This window comes from Trachemys scripta, chromosome 17 (assembly GCF_013100865.1).
Source record: "Trachemys scripta elegans isolate TJP31775 chromosome 17, CAS_Tse_1.0, whole genome shotgun sequence".
NCBI lineage: Eukaryota > Metazoa > Chordata > Testudines > Emydidae > Trachemys > Trachemys scripta.
The window spans coordinates 21,741,913-21,768,209 of record NC_048314.1 but is presented as its reverse complement, the minus strand read 5'-3'; the positions used below and the strand labels follow the sequence as shown (position 1 = coordinate 21,768,209).

The 26,297-nt window shown below is 43.9% G+C and overlaps 1 protein-coding gene across 4 annotated transcripts in view; it reads right to left on the bottom strand.

The window, feature by feature from the left end:
• DAB2IP (DAB2 interacting protein) overlaps window positions 1–26,297 on the bottom strand; it is a 328,611-nt gene that overhangs the window by 209,822 nt on the left and 92,492 nt on the right. For all 4 annotated transcript variants that reach the window (XM_034793817.1, XM_034793819.1, XM_034793816.1 and 1 more), the window contains exon 2: window positions 9,095–9,198. In XM_034793817.1, the coding sequence (XP_034649708.1) occupies window positions 9,095–9,198 (104 nt within the window). The remainder of the gene's footprint in view (window positions 1–9,094; window positions 9,199–26,297) is intronic.

Here is a 26,297-nt window from a genome sequence, read left to right as displayed (position 1 = left end):
TTCCCAGGGGATCTTTCGAGTAACTGGAGTTCCCACTCAGTCAACCCCAGATTTTAAAATTATGAATTGAATATTATTTATTTGTATTACAGTAGCAGGTAGGAGCTCCAGTCATGGACCAGGACCCCACTGTGTTAGGCACTGTACAGACACAGAACAAAAGAGTATCTGAGGGCTAGTATACACTACCCGCCCGGATCTGTGGGTAGAAATCGCTCTCTCAGGGATCAATTATCGCGTCTCATCTAGACGGATAAATCGATCCCCGAATCGACGCGCATACTCCCACCTCATCAGGAGGAGTAAGCGCTGTCAACGGGGGAGCCACGGCGGTCGATTTGCCGCCGTCCTCACAGCGGGGTAAGTCGAATAGGATACATCAAATTCAGCTACGCTATTCGCGTAGCTGAATTTGCGTATCTTAAATCAATCCTCCGCCCCCCCAACCCCCCAGTGTAGACCTAGCTTAAATATAGTACAAAACAACAACGGATGGATACAGGCAGATGGGGAGCACAAGGAAACAATGAGACAGTACTGGTCAGCACACAGTCATTAGCGCAAGTTGCACTTACACCAGTGAGCTCTGCTAAGAGATCCCTGTCCATTTCCAACCTCTTCACTCCCTATGGATGTTCCACCATAGTCTTGGCCTGCAGACTAAATATTTCCTTTCTATAACCGATGAGGCTTCAGGCTTGTGATTTAGGAGCAGCTCTTTGCTTGGAAGAATCTGGCTGATATTTTTCCTTTCAGCAGAGTCTATAAGAACTGACTCCAAGTCAGACTTCTCACATCAGAAAATCACATTCAGGCACAGTTCTGAATGGGGGAACAGCACGGTGAATGAATGTTGAGGGAAGCCTAAATCCAACATCAGGATTTTGGGGGCTGGGGGAGTGTAGAGGAGGGCACAGGGTGAGAGTGTCTATGGAGATGCGGGATAGTCAACCTAGAGGAGAGAGGACCCTTCACCTAGCCCTGTCAGAAAAGCAGAGTATGTACTTTAAGGGAGTTGCTGTCAAACCCCTTTTGAAAGCTTCCCAGATTACACATCTGACCTATTAATTTACCCTGTCGGAAAGTGAGCCTCAGCACAAAGTCACTGAGCAGCGAGAAATCATTCCAATTCCTCGGCCCACTCTCTCACTGCTGCAAAAATTATTCAGCAGGTCAGACCTTCTCCCCATCAGTGCACCTGCCTGTCCAGGAACACGTGGGCAGCCAGGGAGAAAATGTAATGAAACCAAGCTCTAATAAAATTGACCAATAGATGGCAGTATCCTAATGAGATGGGATTGATGTAATTACACTGACACTCGGTTATTCTGCCCTCACTCACAATGTCCCTGCGCAGAGAGAGTATCTCGTTTCTAGTGGAGTTCCTCAGATTCCAGGTCCTTTGCTTGGCTGGTTTATTGAACAATAACGTAGGTTTCAGTGTCAAACCCTCGACTCGCTGAGCTCTCTGGATTCTATGCAGTAAAATCTGACTCTGGCCAAGGCCTCTCTTTATTCACAGAACAGGCACATTGTAGGCACCACAGGCTTCCCTCACCTCCTGCCTGATCACTCATCTAAGCACTGACTCCAAAGAGCTAGCTCTAGGGAGGAGAGAAGAGTCTAGTCTGTCTCTCTTCAGCCCTTGGCAGGTTTGCTAGGGCTGCGAAAAACAGCACCAGTTCCTGCCAAACTGTGGCAGGGGGCTCTGTAATATTGACCCTTGCCCACTACCAACCAGCCATCAGATGGGAACAACTCTTGATCACTACAAAGCTGGGTTGGATTTGAAATGATGATTGACTAATGACCAAACCCTTCGGCCCCTATTTTGTTTTGTCAACTGGCTGATAAAAAAGCACCTGCAAGTGAGCACCACAGACCCATCCTTAGACGGTCTTTTCATGGTGGACATGCTCGTTATGATTCCTCCTCCGAGGAGCCTGTTGTCAGCACGCACACACTAAACAGAGAAGGGTTCATCAAAACCATTCAACTTTGTAGTGGTCTTCAGCTAACAGGAGGCGTGATCAGAGTCTGTAACCTCCATGGGTACCTGAGCATGTCAGATAATGTAAAAAACTTCCAGGGACTTCAACGAGGCCTGGATTCACCCTTTATATGCTGAGATAATGCAATCAAATCTCATGCTTCTTGGCATTAGCTAATCACTGCAAGGGACAAGAAGGAATCCCCAACTCCACATACCGCACTGCATAATTGGCTGGGTATGTACATGATGGTTGGTTGGTTTTTTTAAACCAGATGCTGGCCTGAGACAGGATGCTGGACTTGGTTCAAGAGTACACCCAGTGCACCAAATTCTATGATCTTATTTCTGTAACCACGTGGCACTTTCAATCATTAGGACACCGTAGACCACATTCCTCACTGGCTTCATTGGAGTATTCAGGGGACTCTTGGCCATTAAGAGCAATCTGAGCTCCAGTCTCCAAGGAAGCAGATGTGAGCAGGAAGACTATTTTTAACATACTGTATGTCCTTTGGAAACTCAACAGTCCTGGGGGAGAGGTCTGTACTCATCTCTACAGCCTACACTGCACAAATCTGCCCTGACAGATTTGGAATTGCATTCGTTATGAGGGACACACCAATGTGCAGCAAATGACCCTTAGATAAGGCAAAGCCTTTCAGATCATGGTTCATCAGATTGCACTCTGCTCCCATAGCGCAGTGTTGAGGAGATGGGTAACAAAGAAGGAAATTAAGAACTTTGCAGCATATGAATCGTCCTGGGTGAGAGGGTTTTTCACATTTGAGATGCTCTGTTAAAATCATATTGACATTATAAGGTGGAAAGAAAAATGTCACTGTACAGAACAGGATTTTGCTATGATTTTGGGTGCAGCTAACTCTGTGGATGCCGCAGACGTACATGCACAGACTCATACAAGCATAAAAATCAGGGATGGAAATGATCTATTAGATCAACTAGTTCCTCTCTCTCTCCCAGACAGTTGGAAAAATGGACACATGGAGGAGACATTACGGGCTTGATTCTCAAACGGTCCCCAACATCAATGGGAGCTGAGGGTGCTCAGCACTTCCAAGCCTCGAACCAGCATCCCCCAGCCTTTCATTCACCACAACATGTTGCGAGAGCCATAGCAGAGCCTCCACCACTTCCGTTCTCAGGCAGGTTGGCAGACCTTTACATTGAGAGAGGGCATTTCCATGCTGCACCGCTCAGAGTTGCAAACGAATGCAAGCAACAGAAAGTGCAACAAAGCCCAAGCCTCTGAATTCAAAGGCTCCTGAGCCCATCGGGCCCTTGGAGACTCCAGAGCAGAAGGATGGAGATGTCAGGGAAGAACAATCAGCTGTAAAATATGAAAAGCTTACGACATCAAAACCTACAGCAGCAGGCTCAAAAGTAATAATCCCATTACCACTAAACTAAAGCACTAATTACTATTCCCAGTGGCAGGAGTGGACTGACTGCTAATGCTCCTCTTCTGGTTAATGAAGGAAGGTGAGGCAGAATATTTCTCCTGTCTGACATCTGCTAAAATCTGGGCAGCCATAAAAACTATGCATGTAATGAAGCCATTCGTATTAACGGAAGTCACATTCCGAGGGCTGAGAAGAAACAGAAGTTAGAGGATAGTGTACTGTGTAATGCAGAAGACAAATGCCATACCTCTCTCTAGCAAGGGTGTATTTACTGACTACGCTTTTTAAAATTTCATATGAATTTTGGAGCACAGGTTGGTTTTGGCAGCAAGCCACCACATCTCATACAGGCCATCGCACCGGCTAAAGACTGGAATCATGCCTCTGGAAACATACAGTAGATGCACTCCATTGGAACGAGAGAAGAAACAGAGCTTTATTTCCACCAACCGTGATCATCATCATCATCATCATCAAGGCAAAACCCAGAGGGACGTAGCATCTTTGCAGATCAAGCGTCACCCAGACTGATCTCTAGCTAGGGCCTTAAAATGATCTGGCTGGATGTCCGGTCTATGAGTTTATGTCCATCCTTGGTAATGTCATCATCCCACTGAAGCTTTTTGCACCCACATGATCATCAATCATATAGCAGCATCCCTTGGTAAATATGTCCACCCTAATAATGCCCATTCCAAAAAGAGCTGCTGAAATCAAACCAATGCTGATGGAGGCGGTTGCTGGGTTCGGCTACAAATATCCTAATGGATTCAGATTCTCTTCCTTAGTGCAGAGGAGGTACAAGCTCATAAAACTCATCAACGCAGTTTTAAAAACTCCAGAATAAAAATGAAGACTAAAGAAGTAAGGTGGTTCTCTGGCAGGTCTTCCCATTTCTTGGGAATGCTATTTCCTTCTTCTGCAGGACATATCCCGAGTTCACAGAGATGGTTCAGCAAATTGATTATCAGCCTAACCTTTTGCCAGCGCAGCCTGCATCCAGCAAGAAAGTGGATGGTTAGGGGAATGGATTTGCAGGTCTTTAAGAAATTAGTTCTCCTCGTGGAATGGAAGCAAGATGGACATCACTTACACCAAAAGTTACTGCAGGGAGAAGCAGATCCAGGCCGATCTCTCTATCAGTGTCTGTGTACAGAGTATGGAACACACCCTCCCGGTGCCTTTAACCACATAATTTTCACAGATGCTAACAATCACTCATGCCTCCTGGCAAATGCTAACAAACATCCCACACCCTGTTTAGTATTTCACACTCCCCATTATTTGCCATTAATTATGTAGAACAGTACTTTACAGAACACATAAAAAGACAAGATCCAGAATTCCAAGAGCTTACAATCTCCCTGCCCGCAGAGAACCAGGATACGCAGGCCAGCAGTACAGCGCAGGGATCCAGTGGGCAAGGGAAATCACATAGGTGGCTTTGCAAGTAGTAGATTTTAAAGAAGAATTTGAAAGAAGGGAGGGATAAAATAAATGGCCTAAGGAGATGAAGACAAAGGGAGCAATTAGCAGAGAGGATGCAGAGGAGTGTAAGAAGAGATCTAGATGGGGTGGAATCATGTAGAGCCTTGAGGGGGAGGATGATGAGCAGGAGCGCAAGGACATGCAGATGGAAGCAGAGTTTCTACATAGGAGTTCTGCTCCCAGCGGGCTCATTCCCCCTTCACCTGAGCCCATCCTCCTGGGTGTGACAATATGCTATCTTTACTGTGCCCAACGGCAACAGAGGGTCCTGTGGCACCTTTGAGACTAACAGAAGTATTGGGAGCATAAGCTTTTGTGGGTAAGAACCTCACTTCTTCAGATGCAAGTAATCACGTGCCCAATGGGTGCTACAAAGCAAGGGTTAGGGCTTCAGCTGGGGTAGAAGCGGTAGGAGCAGCAACAAAAGGTTTGTTTTTTTTCCAATAACACAAGCAATAAAAGAGCGAAAGAGAAACACAGAATACGGAATCAGCAGAATCCTTTGTGACTTTCCCCAGGACTTTCCTATGAGGCCTCTGCAGTGCTGTAGGGATATATGGTTAAGCCATTTTGCACAAGACCCAAAGTCTAAACATTTATTTAGAAGTCCAGCATCAGAACAGACAAAATTAGGCTCTACTCCTAATAAGAGATCAGCTCAGCAAATTGAGAATTTTCCCCACAAGAAAAAGAGAGTTTAGATGGGGCAGCCTGGTGGTTACTGATTTTGCTGCAGATTTTAAGAACATTGGCATAAGTTAGTTGGTGTCTAAGGTTATGTTTACGCTGCAAACTAGGAAGTGCAGCAAGTGTAGACAAATCCAAGTTAGCTTTGATCTACTGGCCCCACCCTCCCAGGACCAGGGTACATACTTGTGTGGCCAACACCTGTGCTACCATGGCTTCACTGTTGTTATTATTCAAGGTACCTTTGATCTAGTTAGAGTCAAGCTAGCTGAGGTATGTCTGCAGGTGCTGAAATCATACCTCCCATGTACAGTGTAGACATACGCTGAGATTGCTTTAGCTCAGTTTACTTGTTCCAATGTATTCATGACCTACAGAAATGATTCGCTGGTTTAGATATAGGACTTGTATTTGTGTGAGCTCCTCCAGAGAGAAAGAGGTTTTACATAGCCCTGGATTCAGGGCTATGTACAGATCAGTTGCTGAGGCAGTACGACTCTAAAGAGATTAGAATCAATTAGTTTAAATTTGGTATTGGAAGTCTGGAACTTTATCTCAGTTTTTTCTTGTTGTTTTGAGGCTTTCTTGATCATTTAGAAGAAAGATACTTTGTAAATGGAATTTTTTTTATGAGTTTGATAAAAGAGGAATTTGCAGCAGCTGAATTCAGTTACAGACAGATGAAATATAAATGACCTTCATGGTGCCACTGGAGTTAACATGCATTGCTTTGGAGTATTTTATACTACTGTATGTGAATACACAACTAAATAATGCACGTCACTGTGTCTTATGCAGTTTGCGGATATGCACAACATTGCACACATGCATGAATACTCCTGCTCCCTTACCGAGTGCCTGTCATCTGACAGGAGGATCTTAAAGAGCTTTTCAACTGTCCTCCCCATTATTCTCATTTCACAGTCGGAGGACCTAACACAATGAGGTTAAGTGACTGGCCCAAAAGTTACAGAGCAAGTCCATGGCAATGCTAGGAAAGTGAAACCAGTTCTCCTGACTCCTGGTCACTGCTCTTATCACCACGCCTTATCACCCAGGAGTAATTAGGTTATGAATAGCACAGTACAGATGAACATGGCCATGCATATTTATGTACTAATATATATGATGACTCAAGTATGCAGACCCAAAAAGGTCCACACGTGCTCACACAACTAGGATTTACATGTGCAAAATGGACTCCACAGACATACAGCGACCAGTGCAGCATAGAATCACAGAAATGTAGGACTGGAAGGGACCTCAAGAAGTCCAGTCACCTGCACTGAGGCAGGACCAAGTAAACCTAGACCACCCCGACAGGTGTTTTTCTAACCTGTACTTCAAAGCCTCCAATGATGGAGATTCCATAACTTCCCTTGGAAGCCCACTCCAGAGCTTAACTAGCTTTAGCGTTAGAAAGCTTTTCCTAATATCTAACCTAAATCTCCACTGTTGCAGATTAAGCCCATTACTTCTTGTCCTACCTTCACTGCACATGGAGAACAATTGATGAGTGTCCTCTTTACAACAGCCTTTAACATACTTGAAGAGTATCATCAGGTTCCCTTCCATCTTCTTTTCTCAAGACTAAACTTCCCAATATTTTTAAATCTTTCCTCAGAGGTCAGGTTTTCTAAACCCCCGATAAATTTTGTTGCTCTCCTCTGGACTCTCCAATTTATCCACATCTTTCCTAACGTGTGATGCCAGAATTGGACACAGTGCTTCAGCAGAGGCCCAACCTGTGTCGCATGGAGCGGGGCAATTATCTCCCGTGTCTTACATATGACACACCTGTTAATACACCCCAGCAAGATATCGATCGTTTTTACAACTGCGTCACATTGTTGACTCATTCAATTTGTGATCCACTATAACCCCCAGATCCTTTTCAGCAGTATGATCACCTGGCCAGCTATACCCCATTTTGTAGTTGTGCATTTGATTTTTGCCTTCTTAAGTGAAGTACTTTGTACTTGTCTTTATTGATTTTCCTCTTGTTAAGTTCAGACCAATTCCCTAATTTGTCAAGGTAATTTTCAGTTCTAATTTTGTCCTCCAAAGTGCTTGCAACTCCTCCCAGCTTAGCATCATCTACATTTTTTATAAGCATACTCTCCACTCCATTACATTGAATAGTAGTGGACCCAGGATTGACACCTGTGGGATCCACTAGTTATGCCCTCCCAGTTTGACAGCAAATCATTGGTAACTATTCTGAGAAAGGTCTTTCACCCAGTTGTGCCCCCAGTCTTATAGGAATTTCACCTAGACCACATTTCCCTGGTTTGCTTATGAGAATGTCTCAGACTCATAGACTAAGGTCAGAAGGGACTATTAGGATCATCTAGTCTGACCTCCTGCACAACGCAGGCCACGGAATCTCACCCACCCACTCCTGGAACAAACCCCTGACCTATGACTGAGTTACTGAAGTCCTCAAATTGTGGTTTAAAGACCTCAAGGTGCAGAGAATCCTCCAGCAAGTGACCCATGCCCCACACTGCAGAGGAAGGCAAAAAACCTCCAGGGCCTCTGCCAATCTGCCCTGGAGGAAAATGCATAAACACAACTGTGCAAGTCAGCTCCTAGAGAACAGGCCTGTCTCATACATACAAACACTGTGCTGCTTTATTATCTGGGCACAATACACACTCCACTCCTGAAAGTGTGCCCCTTTAAGTGCCTTGGCCAGTGCACAGATGTGGTGCATCAGTCTACCTAGTTACACGCTAAGCTTACACCTTCTGCGGAGAGCTGTGAAGAGATTTTCCTCATAAATTATTGCTAATGAAGGTTACTCCAAAGAGCTTGGTGCCCTCAATTGATTATGAATCCTGCAGTCCCCAACATACACGCTCCATTTCATTAGCTACAGATGGGGCCAGGAGGAGGATACTTAAAAAAAAAAAAAAAGCTTCTCTTGGATCATTACGGCCTAGTTTTAAAACAGTTTATTTTGCTTCCACCGTTGTTCCTCCCATTTGTCAACAGAGCATGTTCCTGACCCATGTAATTATTGGGCTTTCATATTATTCTTTCAGAAAGCCCGTCCTGTAGGCAGAACATAATGCAGCCAGTTTAGAACGCCTACAAAAAAGAAATGTATGGGGTGTTATGGAGAAAGGCTGACTCAGTCGGGGCGAGGAGGGGAGCAGTAACAAATACCTCTGTGCAAATTCTAACGTAAGAGGAAATGAAGATCTCAGATCTGATCTTCAAGGCAAGGCCAAGAGTCTGCACTTCCACAGAAGTCATTGGAAAACAACATACAATTCTAAAGACAGTCCCTGGTTTAAATTGAAATCTTACAAGATTACCGAGAAGGCCTTTACAGCTGCGTATTCTAATAGTAGCTACTAGCATCTGCTCCTTTATGTAAAAATAAGCAATCGAAGATTTCCATACCCGGCCCTCCCATCTCTAAGCACGAACAGCGACAGGTACCCTCTCCTCTTGGTCAAACCCCAGAGAAGTAATTAAGGTGGTGAGAGACATTTACCGTGACACGGAATGGCGTAGTGGCGGTGGGCTCCATACTGGGATTTTTCTCCATGACCCCGCTGGGCATGCTGCGCCGCTGTCCGGCCCTCTCTGGGGGGGACTCTGCAAAGGGCACAGAAGACAAAGGACAATTAAAAAATATAAAAAACACCCAACGCCAGAGCAGCAGAAGGACGGAGGCAGGCCACCCCAAGTGCAGCTTCCTTCTTTGAGATACGCTTGCAAATGAGCTGACTTAACAAGCCCATTCTAACCACTCACATTTCTCTCAGTCACCAAGGTGCATGGTTAAACTGCAGGACTTTTCTGTTTATAATGATTGGCATTTCCTATAGAACCTTCCATTTCAGGATCTCAAAGTGCCTTCTCTACGTTCGTTAAACTCCAGAACAGCCCCGTGAGGGAGCCATCATCATTATTCCCATCCTGCAGATGGGTAAAAAGGAAATGCACAGCAGCTAAATACAAACTGTACACAAATCAGTGATCCATGCACATGCAGCTTTGACACTGCTAAGGCAGAAAGCAAGCCTGCTCTTGGGGCTAAAGCACAGAACTGAAAATGAGGACTTCCCACTTCCTTCAGTGACTTGTTTTGTGACTGGGAACAAAAAAGTTACTTGGCCTCACTAAACCTCCTGATGTGTTAAATATGGATAATGGGTTGGCTGAGGGAGGGGAGGGGAGCGGGGAGAGAAGCAGGGAGTGATGAGGCTAAATTCCTGAGTGTCTATAAAGCACTTGGGAAATCTCAGAGGGAAGGCTACAGATTAGGGCACAGAGTTAGTATTAAAATGTGTTTTTTCAGTTAAATGCACAATCCATAACCCAAAGCACAGTGGGATGCAGGGAAGTGGCCATATTATCAGAGTGCCACACGATGGGACCGATTCCTTACACTGGTTCCACACCTTTTCACCCGGGCTCTTAGTTTTGAGCAATAACCATAATAATATGCCCTTCTCTTTAACCTGCAGATCTCGCAGCGCTCTGACATCCTGATTAGTGGAGCCTTGCGAGATACCCCTGATACACAACACATCAGCTCCATCTTACAGATCAGGAAACTAGCATAAAGGGGACCTGCCTGATATCACACAGGCAGCCTGCAGTAAAGTAGACAGAGCACGGAACCCAAATGTCCCAACTCCACTGTCCCCGATCATGGACAGTGGCCTCCCCTCCCTTCTGCACATCTACTCAGACAGGTGTCACACTGTTATCAGGACAGCGCCTCCTCTTCAAATCTACTCAGTGCTCCAGCTGCCAGGGGACACCAGGGAGCTCCCGGGCTGCCCCTGGGCGAGGCGACAGTCACACCTCCAATTGCAGAGGTGACATTGTCTAGTGCCTCTCAAATAAAAGGTCCATCGGGTACTGAATAGCACAAGGGAGCGGAGGCTAAACTGGAAGCTCAGACTTCCTATTTTACTAGGACCTAGAATCTCCAGGGCTCTGATTTATTCATGTCCTTTGGGGGCTGACAACGTCTATTAGCCCGATTGCTCCCTTTCTACTGTTTATTGTTACAGAACCACTTAACATCCTTCGTGTGACTCTGCTAATCAATATCACTGGCCTGGAGAAACCCCCAGTGCTTCACCACTTTTGAAAGAGGAGAGGATCTCAACGAGCTATTGTGGCATTTACTAAACACCAGATCCATGCAAAAACAAGGAGATTTCAGAATGCTACAGAAAACCAGCTTCCCCCTCTTCCCCCCCCCCCCCCAACATCAGATAGACTAAAGAAACTAATCATGGTGCTTAAACATTTGTGACTATTGTTCTAATACCATGTTTCACAAGCAACATGTCTGCTCACCAATATGACGACACTGCTGAGACCATGGTTGGGAACGACAGGTAGCTTAAAGAAAAATACTTGCTGCAAAGGCAAATTACAGGGTATACTGGGTTATGGGGAGGGCTTTGCTAATTAGCATGCAAAGAAATTTAAAGCTGGGACAACCTATACTTTTGAATGTCTGAAAAAATGTGCCTGAAAAATAACTAGTGTAACTTAGAGGTACTTTGTTTGCCAATTCTCAGCTTTTACCACACCTGTGATCTGCAATTTGCTGCAATCAGGTCTTGGCAAGGGCTCAGCCTTGGCAAGGATCCTCTCCTTGCTTTTGCCATAGGCTGCCATCAGCTGGGATCCATGAGAAATGACTAACGGCCGTAATTCCAGTGGGCGCTTGCTGAGCCACATATTAAACTACTGCAGGGAGACGGATTGTGTCTCCCCTCCTGAATTGAGTAAAATGCCTGATCAGTGACATCTTCATTGGTGTGGGTGCCCATATGCAGCTCCTGAGCTTTGGCCATGTAACCTGTGCCTTCAGCCAAAATCCCAGAAGCAGCTAATTCGCTGCTCTCAGAACCTGTAGCCAAGGCTTCCAATTAGCTAGCTGCCTTCTTTGCAGAAGGCTGCCTCTTGCTTCTCAAGGAAGCAATCAAGTCTTTTGGTGTTATCCCCTTTTGCATGAAAGCTCTCACAGGATTCCTTTGATCAGACTCCTTTTTTGGATTGTCATAAAGAAGCCACTTGATTATAGTGGTTTCCAAAGTGGGCTCAAGACGACATGGAAATGAAGAGGCTGCTTTGCATTTTTAATGATCAGAACTATGAACAGGCAGATTAACAATTCTTCTCATGTACATGGCTGGAGAACAGAGCAGGACGACTAAATTGAAAACAGCAGCAAGAAATCCCTTGCCCTCTCTTCCCTCTCGGGCTGCTATTCCAATGCAGAGCCGAACACTCCCAGAGCCTACAGTGCAAAGCCTATAGCACCAGCTGCTCTTTGTAAGTGTCACAACACTTTTGACTTGCACCATGGTGGCTTTTCAGATCAAGTTGCACAATTGTCTCCCTTTTTCTTTATAGTCCCTGACTCTGCTTCATCTTCTAATCGCACGGGGCAGAACTCTTAGGAGCAAAGGAAGCAGATTAGAGTGGGCCAAAAAGACTGTTTGGATCTGGGGTAAGTTGAAACAAGGACTAGGGTTTGGAGCCAGATATGTTTGCACCGAAGTCTCATGATCTGTTCTCACAAGATCTTACCCCAAGATTTCAGTCGCATACAATCCAAAACCACTTCCATCTTCTGATCTGAGCCCAGAACCAAAACATACAGATGGGTTAGGATCACATTATTTTCCAGCTCCAATTTCAAATTTCAGCCAAGTTTCCAGTTTTGACACAGTCCAAGCACTGTTTATATCACAGCAAATGCAAAGGGTTGGGCACCCCCCGGATCTCAGTGAAGAGGCTAAATACAGCAATGGGAGGGAGGGGTTTTGTTGGGAGGAGATAATCGCCCCCCCTCCCCCCCAGACAGATAAGGAGCCTTCTTACTGTCAGAAGATTATAGCCAAACCAATTGTATGTGGTGGAGAGGAGCAACAAAGGACGGTTTGGATTTGCCCCTTTCCCCTCTTCCATCCCCAGTGCTAGCCCAAGGGCTACTGATCAGGAAAGCCTTGCGTGTTTCTTAGCCACCCATACCATGGTGTTTGGCAGGGATATTATATCTACCCATAAATGAGCCACTGTCACCAGCACCTGTCCATACGAAGTGCATGGTTACATTTGCCTCCCTGTCTACAGGGTAGACAGGCAGGCTCCAGGAGGACAGAGTCCATCTTTAACTTTCTCTCTCTCTTTGTTACTTGCTTCTACTGAAAGTTCCTTCTATTGCATCTGCCCATCTGGAAATGGAATAGCCCTTAGGGATGGCCTGGGTACTAGCGACTTGACTGGGGAGGTGGGAGGGGGGGGCGGGGAGGAAGCAGTTCTGTTATTCCTTTCTATAGAAGTGAAGCACACAAGACAAAGGAGGACTCCTGGGTCCTATTCTCAGCTCTGTCACAGACTCATGGGGTGACCTTTAAGCACTCTGTTGCTCAGGTTCTCAGTCTGTAAAATAGGCTTAATACTTGCCTCTCTCAAAGCAATGTTATGAGGCTTCATTAATTAAAGTCTGTAAATCGTTTTAGGTCCTAAAATGAAAGATTCTGTGGAAGAGGTGTGTGTTATTACAGGCAGCTAACCGGAGTGACATTTACAGAAGTACTTAGTATTATCAAATGCCACCCGCTCCTCACCAGTTACTGAGTTTCTATGTAAGTTGGATATCATCCTTCAGCTCATAGAAATACTTGGATTATACCTTCATTTGCCCATTTATTGGCTCTAGATCAGAGGTGATTTGGGGGCTTAGAGACACAGTATCTCGGGACACTATTTGCTGTCCAAAAGTGTTCAGCATGTTATTAACTTAAAACCTCCAAATCTCTCCTTTATGACACGCATGGCCTGAGAAATCACTGAAGTAACAGTCTACAAAGGAGGATTATATGTGCAGGCAAACTGGATCTGAAAGACGATTCCTTAGGTGTAATGGGTAAAGCCACATTATCATTGAGCAGAGATGCCAGTGGGCAGACATGGATAGCAAAGAAAGCGATGGCTTTCGTGTTCACTCGTGTTTTCACCAACCTTCCTTGTACTATCCAGATTAAAGAGGCTGGGAAGCATGCGAATGAGCAGCAAGCAGATTTTCTGCACTTGCTTTTGGGAAGTTGGGTCAGACCTAACAAACAAACAGCATTGCTTTTCCCTTAAAACCTCTTAGATGCATCAGAAAAGGGATAAAAAAAAAAGTCACGGGGGCGAAAATGAATTTTTGTTGCTACCCCACTTCAGATTATTCATTTAATTTCCTTTTTGCCACTGATGGCCTTCCTTCTTTTTTCTGCTTGTTTCTCAACTCAAATGGCGATAGCTAGACCACTTTACTCATCATCAGTTTCACTTCTACGGCATCTTATGCAAAAACCATGCTCCTTTTGCTGTCACCTTGCACTCCTCCTTCTCCCTCACCTCCCTCTCCGTCCACCTGTGACATCCGGTCATAAACCTATACTGTCAACTCTCTGGGTCAGAGCCTGATCCTTGATTGGGGCTATGTGCTGCTGTAATTATGGAGCAGTGATAACGACTGTCATAGTTAAGGCAGATACAAATAGACAACAACTTTCTGATTCTCCTACATTCTCCATTAGCACAAGGCTGTGATGTGCTTGGCTTTGCAACACTGCCAGGGAAGATAATCTAAAATAAAACTAACTTCCTTAAAATTTATAAAAAACTGACTGGAAAACATTTATCCCAGGTTATTAAATACATATATATAAAATGATTTGCCTCCCCCTGTGTATGAAACTTTTTTAAGCAGTGGAGGTAGGAACATGTACTGTCAAGCCAAGTTTACTACCGACAGTATTAGGATGATGCTAATTAATATAATAATAATAATACTTAGCACTTCATAAACATTAATTAATTTAGAATCGTCAGGCACGTGCCTACTTCTGAAGATTATTTCTAGACTGTAACAAATGGATTTGATTTGTTACCTAATCCCTGGTGTTTGAATTAGGAAGTTAACTAATCCTCATCACAGTTTTTATATCCCCAATTTTCAGATGGAGAAAAAACCATAGAGCAGTTAAGCGATTTCCCCAAGGCTTACAGGAAGTCAGCAGCAGAACTGACTGTGTCAGCAGCGCTGGGGTCCCAGGCTCATACTCAGCCCATGCAAGAAGGCGGCTTTCTTAACTGTAATTCAAATTACCCAGATACTCTCAAACCAAAACAGTACATGTAACACATGGCACCAATACGAATACTGTTCACTTTCTACTTGACAAGTCTTATTTTACAGTAGCATCACCTGTTCCTGTAGGTCACAACTAGTCCAAGAAGAGGTCATCAGAATTACTCTCTCACTGTTAGGAATGAAATTTACTGATTACTGCTACTTGCTCAAGTGTAGCATTCTCAGTTCACTTCCCTGAAAGCCCCATATAATTCATGCTGAACAAGGTTCGAGGAGCCAGCCAATGGAAGAGGCAGACCGTAAGAACAAAGGAAAGCTGGAATTACTAACCGACAAGCCGAGACTTCCAGCAAGTTCTCACTTGGACTTTCTGATATGAAACTGTTCTGACTTCAAACAAGAAAGGGAGGCACAAAATCTGAATGCACGCCCGTAAAGTTAGCAATAAGAATAATCTCCCTTAACTCACCAAAAGGAAACGGTGCTCGTTAGCAACCCCTATGCCATGACACTCCGAACAAGTCAGGAATAAGATGCAGCAGAAATGATGACTTCATCATCTTCTACAGGAAGAAAGTGAAATATGACTGGAATGCTGGCTGGAGAGGCACAGCAGGAGGTAGGGAGCGGAGAGATGTCTTTGCCAGGACTCTAATGCTGAAGTGCTTTAAGGAATGGAGACTTTAGAGGATAATAAAACTCCAGCAGGTCATCTGGAAATACAGAAGAACTACTCAAGTCCATTAGGACTGGAAATGGACACGGGAAATACAGTCTATGCAATGCTCATGAAAGAGTTAAATACCCTCTTGCCCTTTGGTTATGATCAGCCAATGAAAGTTTGTTATGGTCACCTGATGCGTCATTATTTTGTCCCCTTGGCAGAATGTTTTGATACTCCATGACCTGCTTTGGAGACTTAAAGGGGTGGAGTTTCTGTGAAACCAGAGGGAACTGGAATTACCTGTCTCTTGTTCATGCTGTTTAATTACACTCAGCTGAATTAATCTCATCACCTTAATGAACTCACATGTTTTTCCTTCAACTAATTTCTGCACCATTTAATGACTCTTTAACCCAACCACAACAGGAGAGAGGAGGCAGCACATGTAGAAAGAACTGATATACTCAGAGTGGCTCAGATAACCCTTTGTTGGTTGAAAGGGACCCCTTAAGAGAAGATGTCTCTAGCATTGGTGTAATCCTGAATAAGAAGCTACCAGTTGAAGAGGGGTTGGGAGACAACCCAGAGAGATTCCCAGAGAGCTTTAAGGGGCCCCCATGACTCCAGATTAGAGGTGCAACCTGAGGCGGCGATGGATGTTAAAAACATAGCTAAGAACGGTTGTTAGGGCAATAGAAGAAAAATGCATGAGAAGTTTTAAAATGGACAGAATGCCCTGGGAGTAAAATGAAGATGGAAATGAGTATGTATGTGGTGGGTCAACTCTCTCCTTCAAGATTTGGAGGCAGAGATGCACAAACTGTCTGAACTCTAATGGATAAGGATCAACTAAGAGCTCATGAAGGATTTCAAAAGTGCTGTTATCAAGATCTTCCCGTTTCAATCATGATTTCTAAACTGGATATTCCAGGACTAGAAATGCTGTACGGATGCAAGGTGAGCTTCCTTGCCCGATCCCCTAGAGATCTACAAGTTGAACTCTTAATTGGGCAGTAATATCAATTTTTATATAAAATGGTTGAAAATCATTGTAGTTTAGATCGGTTAAGGACTTCCCTTGAAAATTAGGTTTAGCTGAAGTTGCTGCTAACAAACATCCGGAATGGATATTCCCAGGGATAATTAAAGCCTTTCCTAGAAAGTTCACTGCCACTTTCTATATTAGAATAAAATTATTTCTTTTTCTCTCTGGGCATCTTAAGATGTAAAATGGCCTTTTGTAAAGCACAATGAGCTCAGAGCCTATAATCTTGTCTCTCTTCTATGCTGGAGTTGGCATCTCACTCCCAGTTCATTTAATGCCTCACCTAAAGGTTTCGTCTTTCACGTTCTCATCCTTTCACTATATTTTCAGATCAATGATGCGTTTTGCAGCACTATGCCTTTTTAAAAAGTGCACTTTTCACATAGCCATTCCGATAGGACAACAAGAACAAACTCAGGCAACTGTCTGACACCCTCATTTATACGGACACTCAGCCAATTATTGTTACAGGGAACTGAAGTAACACTGCCCCGCACACCTAGTGCCCTGGGCACGTTCACAGATCTCTCTGGGTACTAAGCTGGTGTCCCTTACCTTGGTATCGGAGGTACCAATATAGCCGTTGAAGACAAGGAAAGAGATCTGGGTAGTATACAATACTCCATATGCTGGTGTGATATTGGTATTTGTCTCTCAATCCTAGTCACATAGCTCCTGAGGTAGGCAATGTTTCTGCTCAGTAATCTTGACAACTAGCTACCCCTCTATTCTAATATCACCAAGCAGAAGAGCTGTTTTCACCCACAACAAATGCAGATTCTTATTATAGGCAGCCTACAGATGGGACCTGCTTGCCTTATTTCTTCTCATTTGCTAGGCACTGGCTATCCCATTTCGTTCCTAACTGGTTTTGTGAAGCCTAGCATCCTACAAAGTGGAAATGCTAGGAATACCTGCTATCACCCAAAAAAGAGGGCAAAGGGACCGGTGCTATGACACCGCAATAATTCAGCGGTCTCACAAGAGGGAGCTAAAGCTTCTTTGCTAACTGATGCAAGAACACAGTAAGCTCAAGAACGCAACAAAAAATTCCAACAGAGAGCAGGACGACGAGTGGCTGTGGGGCAGACATCAGCAAACAGAAGGAGGGAGCACTGTATTAGGAGAGAGAACGGGATATAAAACACATTGGCTTTGGGAGTTCCTTAGAATCTTATTGATACCTATTTGCATTGTGTTCTAGTTTGCATTTGGCAGGTTATTACTGAAAAGCTTCACAAAAGCCAGACTCTCTCTCACTCAAAGACTGTTACTAACCTTTCTGTAACTGTTGTTCTGCAAGGTGCATTGCACATGTCCATTCCATGTGAGGTGTGTGCGCTCCCCATGCACAGTTGCTGGAATTTTTTCCCCTCAGTGGTACCTGCTGAGTCGGCTCTAACACCCTCTGGTGCCACACACTCATGATGTGGTATAAGGAGACCGGCCGACCCCGTACACTCTCAGTTCCTTCTTGCCAGCTAACTCCAACAAAGGGGTAGGAGGGTGGGTCATGGAATGGACATGAGCAACACATTTCGAAGAACAACAGTTACAGGAAGTTACTAACTCTCTTTTCTGCTTCGAGTGTTTGCACGTCCATTCCATGTTCGATGCCTAGCAATACCCTAGGAGGTGGGCTCGGAGTTCATGAACATGCAGATTGCAACACTCCCCTACCAAACCCTGCATCATCCCTAGTTTGCTGGGTGATAGCATAGTGGATAGAAAAAGTATGCACTGACGACCAGGTCGCCACTCTGCAAATGTTCTGGACTGGGACCTGGCCAGGAACACTGCTGAGGAAGCTTGTACTCTCGTAGAACGGCAGGTGGGCTGACACCCACCTGCTCATAGCACGTGCAAATGCAGGAAGTGATCCAGGATGAAATTCTCTGAGCCGAAACGGGTTGCCCTTTCATCCTATCTGCTACTGCCACAAAGAGCTGCGTAGATTTACAGAAGAGCTTGACCCTTTCTATATAGAAAGCTAGGGTATGCCTAACATCCAGCGTGTGGAAACACTGCTCCTCCCTACACTATTCTTGTGCGGTTTTGGGAAGAAAACTGGCAGGAAAATCGCCTGCTTACTATGAAACTGCAAAACCATCTTCAGGAGGAACATAGGGTGGGGGCGAAGTTGTCCCTTGTCCTTAAAGACCACCACAAGGGGGGTCCTGATGTATGGGCACTGATTTCTGAGACCCTCCTGGCCTAGATAATCCCTACCAGAAAGGCAACATAGAGGGCATGATGCCAGCGGTTGAAGTCCCACGGGGGAATGGGTTCCATGATCTGTAGGTATAACCTTTCTAAACCCTTGAGGAAGCAAATGGCCATTTCATGCAAAAAAAACTGACTGACTATCCACTGGAGGGTGGAAGGCTGAAATGGCCACTAGGTGTACGCACTTCAATAGATGAGATAGCTAGGCCGTGCTGTTTCAGATGAAGCAGATCTCCAGACTGTGCTGGAGTGGTGACCTAGCAGATGAGAGGCCTTGATAGGATGACCAAATGGAGAAACGCTCCCACTTGTCAAGGTAGGTAGCTCTAGCAGATGGTTTCCTGCTGCCTAACCAAACCTGGTGAAAGGGAAAGGAAAAGGAAAGGATGGAGAAACAGCGAGAACCACTGGGAATTGCCTACCAAAGCAGGAGAAGCAGTTCCAGGTCGGTAAGAAGGAACAGAGGGTGTGGGGTTGGCCAGTCCCCTTATACCGCGCCATGGGCATGCGGCACCAGGGGGCGCTAGAGCTGACCCAACAGGTACCACTGAGGGGAAAATTTCCGGCGACTGCATGTGTGGAGCGTGCACATTCACTAACGTGGAATGGACATGTCCAAGCACTCAAAGAAGCAGCTAAGCTGTGCTAAGGTTAAAAAGGGGACTCATGACATCCTGTTGCACTGTCCTTCCCATCCCCTGAGGATCTCTCTCCCTGCCCACTGCCACTCGGGGGGGGGGAAATACAGCCTATAGTCATGGCTGTGCTGCACCAGTGATCTCCTCATACTGGCCCAAGAGGAAGCACTGCCTCTCTTACTGGTGCCTAATGATAGCCATTTGAGGGAAGATTCCGCTCTCACCTGAAGCCAATGGGAGTTTTGAAACTTAATTTAATAAGAGGAGGATCAGACACCCCTGTGTCAGGGAAGAATACTCCGTGGGGTGACGAGGAGGAGAGGGGAAAGAGAAACAAGACAGAGGTGGGACTTTAGGCAGGAGGAGATCAGAAACCTACAGCCTCATTTCCCTGCAGTACAAAATGGGGAAAACAGATCTGAGTACAAGAGAAAGACACAGCCCCCGGCCCGATCCCCAGCGTCAGAACTGCACCAGGGAAAGAGAATGTTGGAGACACCAAAAAATAAAGGTTCAATTTTCAGTAAGTAATATGCAAATTGGGCTGATTCAACAGCCATCAATACGAAAAAACGGTTACTTACCAGTTCCGTAACTGTTGGTCTTCAAGATGCGGGTGCAGAGATGCTTTCCACTCTGACTGAGCCGGAGCGGAATACACATCCTCAACCACTTGAGAAGAACTCTGCTTTTACTCTGCCTCGTGTTTTTAAACTATGTAGATTAGAGGTGTTTTACTCTTTATTTCTCAGTCTCCAAAGTAAAATATGTATATTTATCTTGCTCTGATGCGGTGCCTAGAGAACAAATTCAGCTTCTCCAAGCAGCATATCATCAAAAGCCGTTTCCCCAGGGTAACATTGAAATAGGAATGAAGCACAGCTTTAAAAAATACATCAGAACAAGATGAAATTCAAGCTTGGTCAGGGTCTAAACAGGGCAGACTGCTAATATTCTGGTTGAACTGGAAGGGGCGATAAAGTAAAGTGAAACATCAGCCCTCTCCTATGTGATGATGAAGACAAGCTACATGGAGTTTGGAGAACAAGAAGTCAGCTCTGGGGAGATTTAAATTAGATTCATCCATCACTCTTAACGTCTCAGTAAAGATTCAAAATTAGTAACGTGCTGCTTTCTCAAAGCACTTAACTAGCACAACTACATGTTCACAAATCCAAGACAAGATAAAGAAGGAGCCTTTATGCTAGCTATAATCCGTGGCTGCATACAGAGACATTACAGTCATCAGCTCTACTGCACGCATGCACCATCGGGAACAGGGCACCAAAAACAGAAGTCTCTTCCACTGGAGCCGACGAGGAATCCCTGTGAGCTGAAGTAGTAGCATGGCTTGTATCCTCTGAAGGCTGCAGTCTCATACACTTCAGAAGTGTATATGGCAGTGGTGGCACACATATACTAGTCAGACAGTGATCGAGTCTGAATGCTTATCCAGCCTTTATCTATAAATTAGTCAAGCATTGTAACACAGTGGCCCGGGGATGAAATATTAGCCATGCTCATGTGTGACAAAACTGCTCTCTAGTGGCTGCAGTATGGCTGACACTGAAGTCTACTGATTCATTACAACCGTTGGAGTTGAGTAATTGAGCTTGAAATCTCACAAGATTTCAAGGATGAACCATTGTTTTAGTATTTTGGCTACTCACTTCCAATCTCAGCTGCAACGAGCAAGTACAGAGACCAGTGGAAAACTAAACAGATAATGGAAGAACAGGAGGTGTGAATTATCAAAATTTTTCAAATGTATAATAGGTCCAGGATTTTGTTTCAGGTGGAAGTTCAGACTGGATCTTACTTCTCTCTAGCTCTTATTCATTACCACCAGTCATCCCCGCTCCCTCACTCCCCCAGGATCCTAGGCACTCAGAGCTCTAAGGAGAAGGCAGTTTGTAAGGTGCTTGCATTAAGGGTTATAAAGTCTCCTTTTACAAGGGACCCTCCCTGCTGGGGCAATTCTGCTGAGCTTAGGTGCCACTTTGGAGATAAAAACAAAAAAAACAAAAAAAACCACACAAGGAACATGATTCTCATCGGTCTCTGGTAAGTGTCCCCCCCACCCTTGCTCAGAAAGGTTAACTACTGAGAGGTTCAGGCAGTTAGTTTGTTTTGTACCTGATGTAATAGCAAGAGAGACAGGAACCTTTGCACGGTTTAATTACTGGCCCATTTTTGGCTGTCATGTGCTGCTACTGCTGTAGCAGGTCTGCACAGGCAAAACGTAAAATAAATAAATAAATGCATATTTTATAAGTGGGATTCATCAGATTTAATTTTCAACGGCAAAGAAACAGATGTTCGATTGACAGCACTTCATTAGAGAAATAAATGAGGTCACACACATCTCTCTGTTCATATCCATCTGCACAATAGACCAAACATGAAGATTTGAAACTCACATAGTACATGCAGCTTTAATAATAGTCTGCAAACCTCTTAATTCCCAGAGCTATCTAGGCCAGGTCAGATGACTTTAAAACTTTGAATAAAATTTAGTGTATTTCTGGAAAACTGGAGACCAGGATGTAATAATGGACACTTAGGATACAATCTGATTTGATATGCTTGGCGGAGAATAACTAGTTCCACAGAGCAGGGCATTCATACTCTTCTTCGGCAACTGCAAGAGACAACTTAATTTCCCATGGAATTTCTTAAAACAGAGAAAACATACACAAGCGATTGAAAATGTTCTTTCTACAGTTACACCCACCTCCTATGAGTGCCATAACTGAAAGGAATCAGCAAAATATTTTGCTGTTTTTTGAGTTTGTTTACCCCAGGTGTTTAGCTATAAGCAAAGTGCTGTTACTTTCAGTGGTTTCCCTTGTATACACAGTCAATCGGTTTCTTCCTTGGTGAGAAGACGCTCATTAACAAAAGGAGACTAAAAAAAAGAGGGGGTAGTGGGTGGGAGGAGAGAAGTGATTTCTAAAGTAAAGTATTAAAAAAAAAAAAAAAAAAGGAGAGCGCGCGCACCAGGAAATAGTATTTATAGGATGTTCAGCCAGAGACTGGAATATTTTAAATGGTACATATGCTCACACACATACTTGGGGACAGTGCATGTATTTAACATGAGTTACCTATGTGCAGTTCTGCTGTGCACTCAAACAGCTGCCTCATTCCACACCAGAGGTGGCTCCATTTTAGTGACTGACTGATTCCCATAACTAGGTACTGAATCCCTTCTCCTATTGTGTACATTGATGTATATTCTGTGAGCTGAGTTCTCCCCCATTGTGCAGAGGAGGGTCTATCAGAAAGCTCCTCAATCCTATGCCGTCTGATCTTGGGATAAAACACAGCAGCTGAGAAACAGCATTAGCTTAATCTGTGGAAGATGGGATGTGACTGAGCAGAGCCCCACTATGCCTCTCTCTGTACCTGTTCCAGGAGTGTTTCTGCTTCATAAAGGGCTTGTCTAAGTATCTTTAGAAAAAGTGTCTAGGCTACATGGAAAACTGAACAACGTTCTAGTTACAAGCAACTCAGAGATTAAGGACAGAGGAGACAGTTAGATCATCTAGTCTGACCTGCAGTATACCACAAATGTCACCCAGTTATCCCTGTACTGAGCCCAATTACTTGTGTTTGACAAAAGTCTAATTTGTAGGGCTGTCAAGTGATTAAAAAAAAGAATTGTGATTAATTGTACTGTTAAACAATAGAATAACATTTATTTAAATATTTTTGGATGTTTTCTACATTTTCAAATATATTGATTTCAATTACAACACAGAATACAAAGTGTACCATGCTCACTTTATAGTTATTTTTGATTACAAATATTTGCGTTGTTTAAAAAAAAAAAAAAAAGCATTTTTCAGTTCACCTAACACAAGTACTGTAGTGCAATCTCTTCATTATAAAAGTTGAACATGAAATTTTGTACAAAAATAACTGCATTCAAAAACAAAACAATGTAAAACTTTAGAGCAGCATTTTTCAAACTTCAGGTCGAGACCCAGTACTGGGTCACAGCACGTCAGACACTGGGTCGCTTTGGTCAGCACTGCCGACCAGGACGTTAAAAGTCCAATCGGCGGTGCTGCCCAGCTAGGGCAAGCTAGTGCCTACCTGTTTCAACACCATACTGTGCCCGAGCACCGGCTCTGTACTCCCATTGGCCATTTTTACAGTGCAAATATTTGTAATCAAAAATAATAAAGTGACCACTGTACACTTTGTATTCTGTGTTGTAATTGAAATCATATTTTAAAATGTAGAAAAACACCCAAAATATTTAATAAATTTCAGTTGGTATTCCATTATTTAACACTGCGATTAAAACTGTGATTAATCGCAATTCATTTTTTTTTTTAGTTAATCGCGCAAGTTAACTGCAATTAATCGACAGTCCTAATAATTTGTATTTGGCTAAAAGAACTGTAAGATTGGCATCAAGTTTTGATCTGAAGACCTCAAGAGATGGGAAACCCACCACTTGTCTGTTAATTTAGTACCAATGGTTATTCACCCTCACTGTTAAAAAATTTGCACCTTATTTTTATATGCAATTTGTCCCGCTTCAGCTTCCTGCCATTCATTCTTCTTATGCCTTTCTCTGCTAAGTTGAAGAGTCCTTTTTTCCCCAGCACACTGTAATCAAGTCACCTCTCCATCTTCTTATAGATAAACAGTTCAATTTGTTTAGTTTAAGTCTCTCACTGTAAGGCATTTTCTCCATCTAGTAATGGATCCATACCATTGCTAGGATTTTTTCCCTTAAATATACTTTCAAAATTTTTATTTGTCCTTAGCCCTTTCTGCCATGAATTTTTCCCTGATGTATCTAGCTTCCCTTATCAATTTTCTACACTTCATAGCAAATTTATACTGGCTGCCATTTATTTTCCCTTTTCTGTATATTTGCTCTTCTCACACATGCACTTTTTTTGTACTAAGAAAGTTAATGCCAATAAAATGACAGTTTTCTTTCCCTTTCTGAAATCAGAATCCTATTTGTCACATGGATCATTACTCGTACAGCAATGGAACTCTGATTATACAGACAAATAACAATTTGGAGTTTGGTGGAGGGTTTATAGGGAGATATACAGATAGTGGTATGTTGCTTCAGGTACTGCCATAACAGATCATCCATTGTCAGCTGCCTCCTGTTTTTGGAAAAATTCATCTGTTGCAAACAGACATTACACACAGGAAGCTAGGACTAGCACTTTAGACCTTCAGCTCCTCAAAACACACACCTCTATCCCTTGAGCTAGGAGTATTAACAGGTCTCTCATCTTTACTGTGAGCCAACCACTAGAGGGCAACATCCCCCTCTCATGGCCACTAAGACAGTACCATTTCCACTTTCCAAGGCACAACAGGATTGCCTTGCCTGATTATAATTAATGGAGATATCCCATCTCCTAGAACTGGAAGGGACCTTGAAAGGTCATCGAGTCCAGTCCCCTGCCTTCAGTAGCAGGACCAAGTACTGATTTTGCCCCAGATTCCCAAGTGGCCCCCTCAAGGATTGAACTCACAACCCCTCGGTTTAGCAGGCCAATGCTCAAACCACTGAGCTATCCCTCCCCCCTAGGCTCCTAGTCACTCACAATCTGCCTTACATCCTCTGGTGCTTAAGACTGAGAGTATCATCTCAATATAAGAAAACATTTGTCCTACTTTCTATCTCAACAATCCGGGCTTTAATGGTATTAGGAAGTGTCACTTCTATTTATTTATTTGAAGGCGCTATTTAAAAAAAAAAAAAAAAAAAAAAAGCAGGAGGTGGAAGAACGCCAACATGGAAAGGAGCCCTCCATGGAGTCACTACATATGACACCACAGCTGAAAGCAGGACAAACAGTTCAGTTGGGCTAATGCAAGACAGAGTAGCATGAGTAGCTGAACTCAGAGGGCAATGCTAATATGAAAAAAAATTAAAATGGCATCTCCGGGCACCCTGTTTATCACCTCTCCAGGACTCTGGACTAAATTGCCCAGTTTGTAACCAAAACATATGACTGACTGTTCTACCTGAAAGTCCACAAACTCAGCCTGGGGTCTGAGTGTCAAAGGCTCTTAACCTTCTCTCTCATTCACCATCAATTCTGGCAGGGAATGCTGGGACCTGAGTTCCAACCCACACAACCCCGTTTGGTCTTCATTAGCGTTGAGGGCAGCACGTGAAGTCTGTGTTGCTGCATGGATGGAAATGAGGACAGAACTTGGCCCTGCAGAATGAGGCTTAGTTCATTACTACTGAGGAGATGCCAGGTAGATCAGAACCCTGCCTTCTTTCCTCTAGCTCTGCTGGCTCTACAGAGCTAAACAGGAGGAAGAGATAGTAGAGACTTACTGTGCTTTTCTCTCCATCAGGCAACAAACAATACTCTGAAAACACACGTACGAGGATGCCATTTTTAGACCATCACTTTTCAGAATAGAACCACACTTCAAGCAGCAAAGATCCCTCGTGGCAATGAAAGAGGGGAAAGAAAATACGAGGTGAGCACAAATGTCTCTAAACAAAACATTTCCCAGGAGAAATAATTAGTGGTATGCCAAAAAAGGGCATACAATGGGCACCATTAAAAACGGCCCCGCCAGCATTTCCGTGTAGTAATCATGGTATCTTTGTGTATTTCTAATAGGTGATACTATTGAATGCAGTCACTGGAGTTTAGTGACACCTACTGTGTATCTTCAAATGCAAATACCCATTTGATTAGTATCAGAGATACTCAAGATAGGTGTCTCCTATTAGAACCATTATCAACAGTATATTTCTCTGTCCATTCTAGTTTAGATGACTGAAGTGGGTTGCTGCCACCCTCTAACCTTGCCACCTTGCAATCCCTAAATGTAACTTCCATATTTTTTTTTTTTTTTTTTTTTTTTTTAGGATGAAGAATGAGTCAGTCACTACTGAAATGCAGTTACTTCTGAGTGAAGCATGGCACAGTGTTTAACAAAGCACAGTAACAGTCCCAAACAGTTTAGGACAGGAAGTGAAGAATA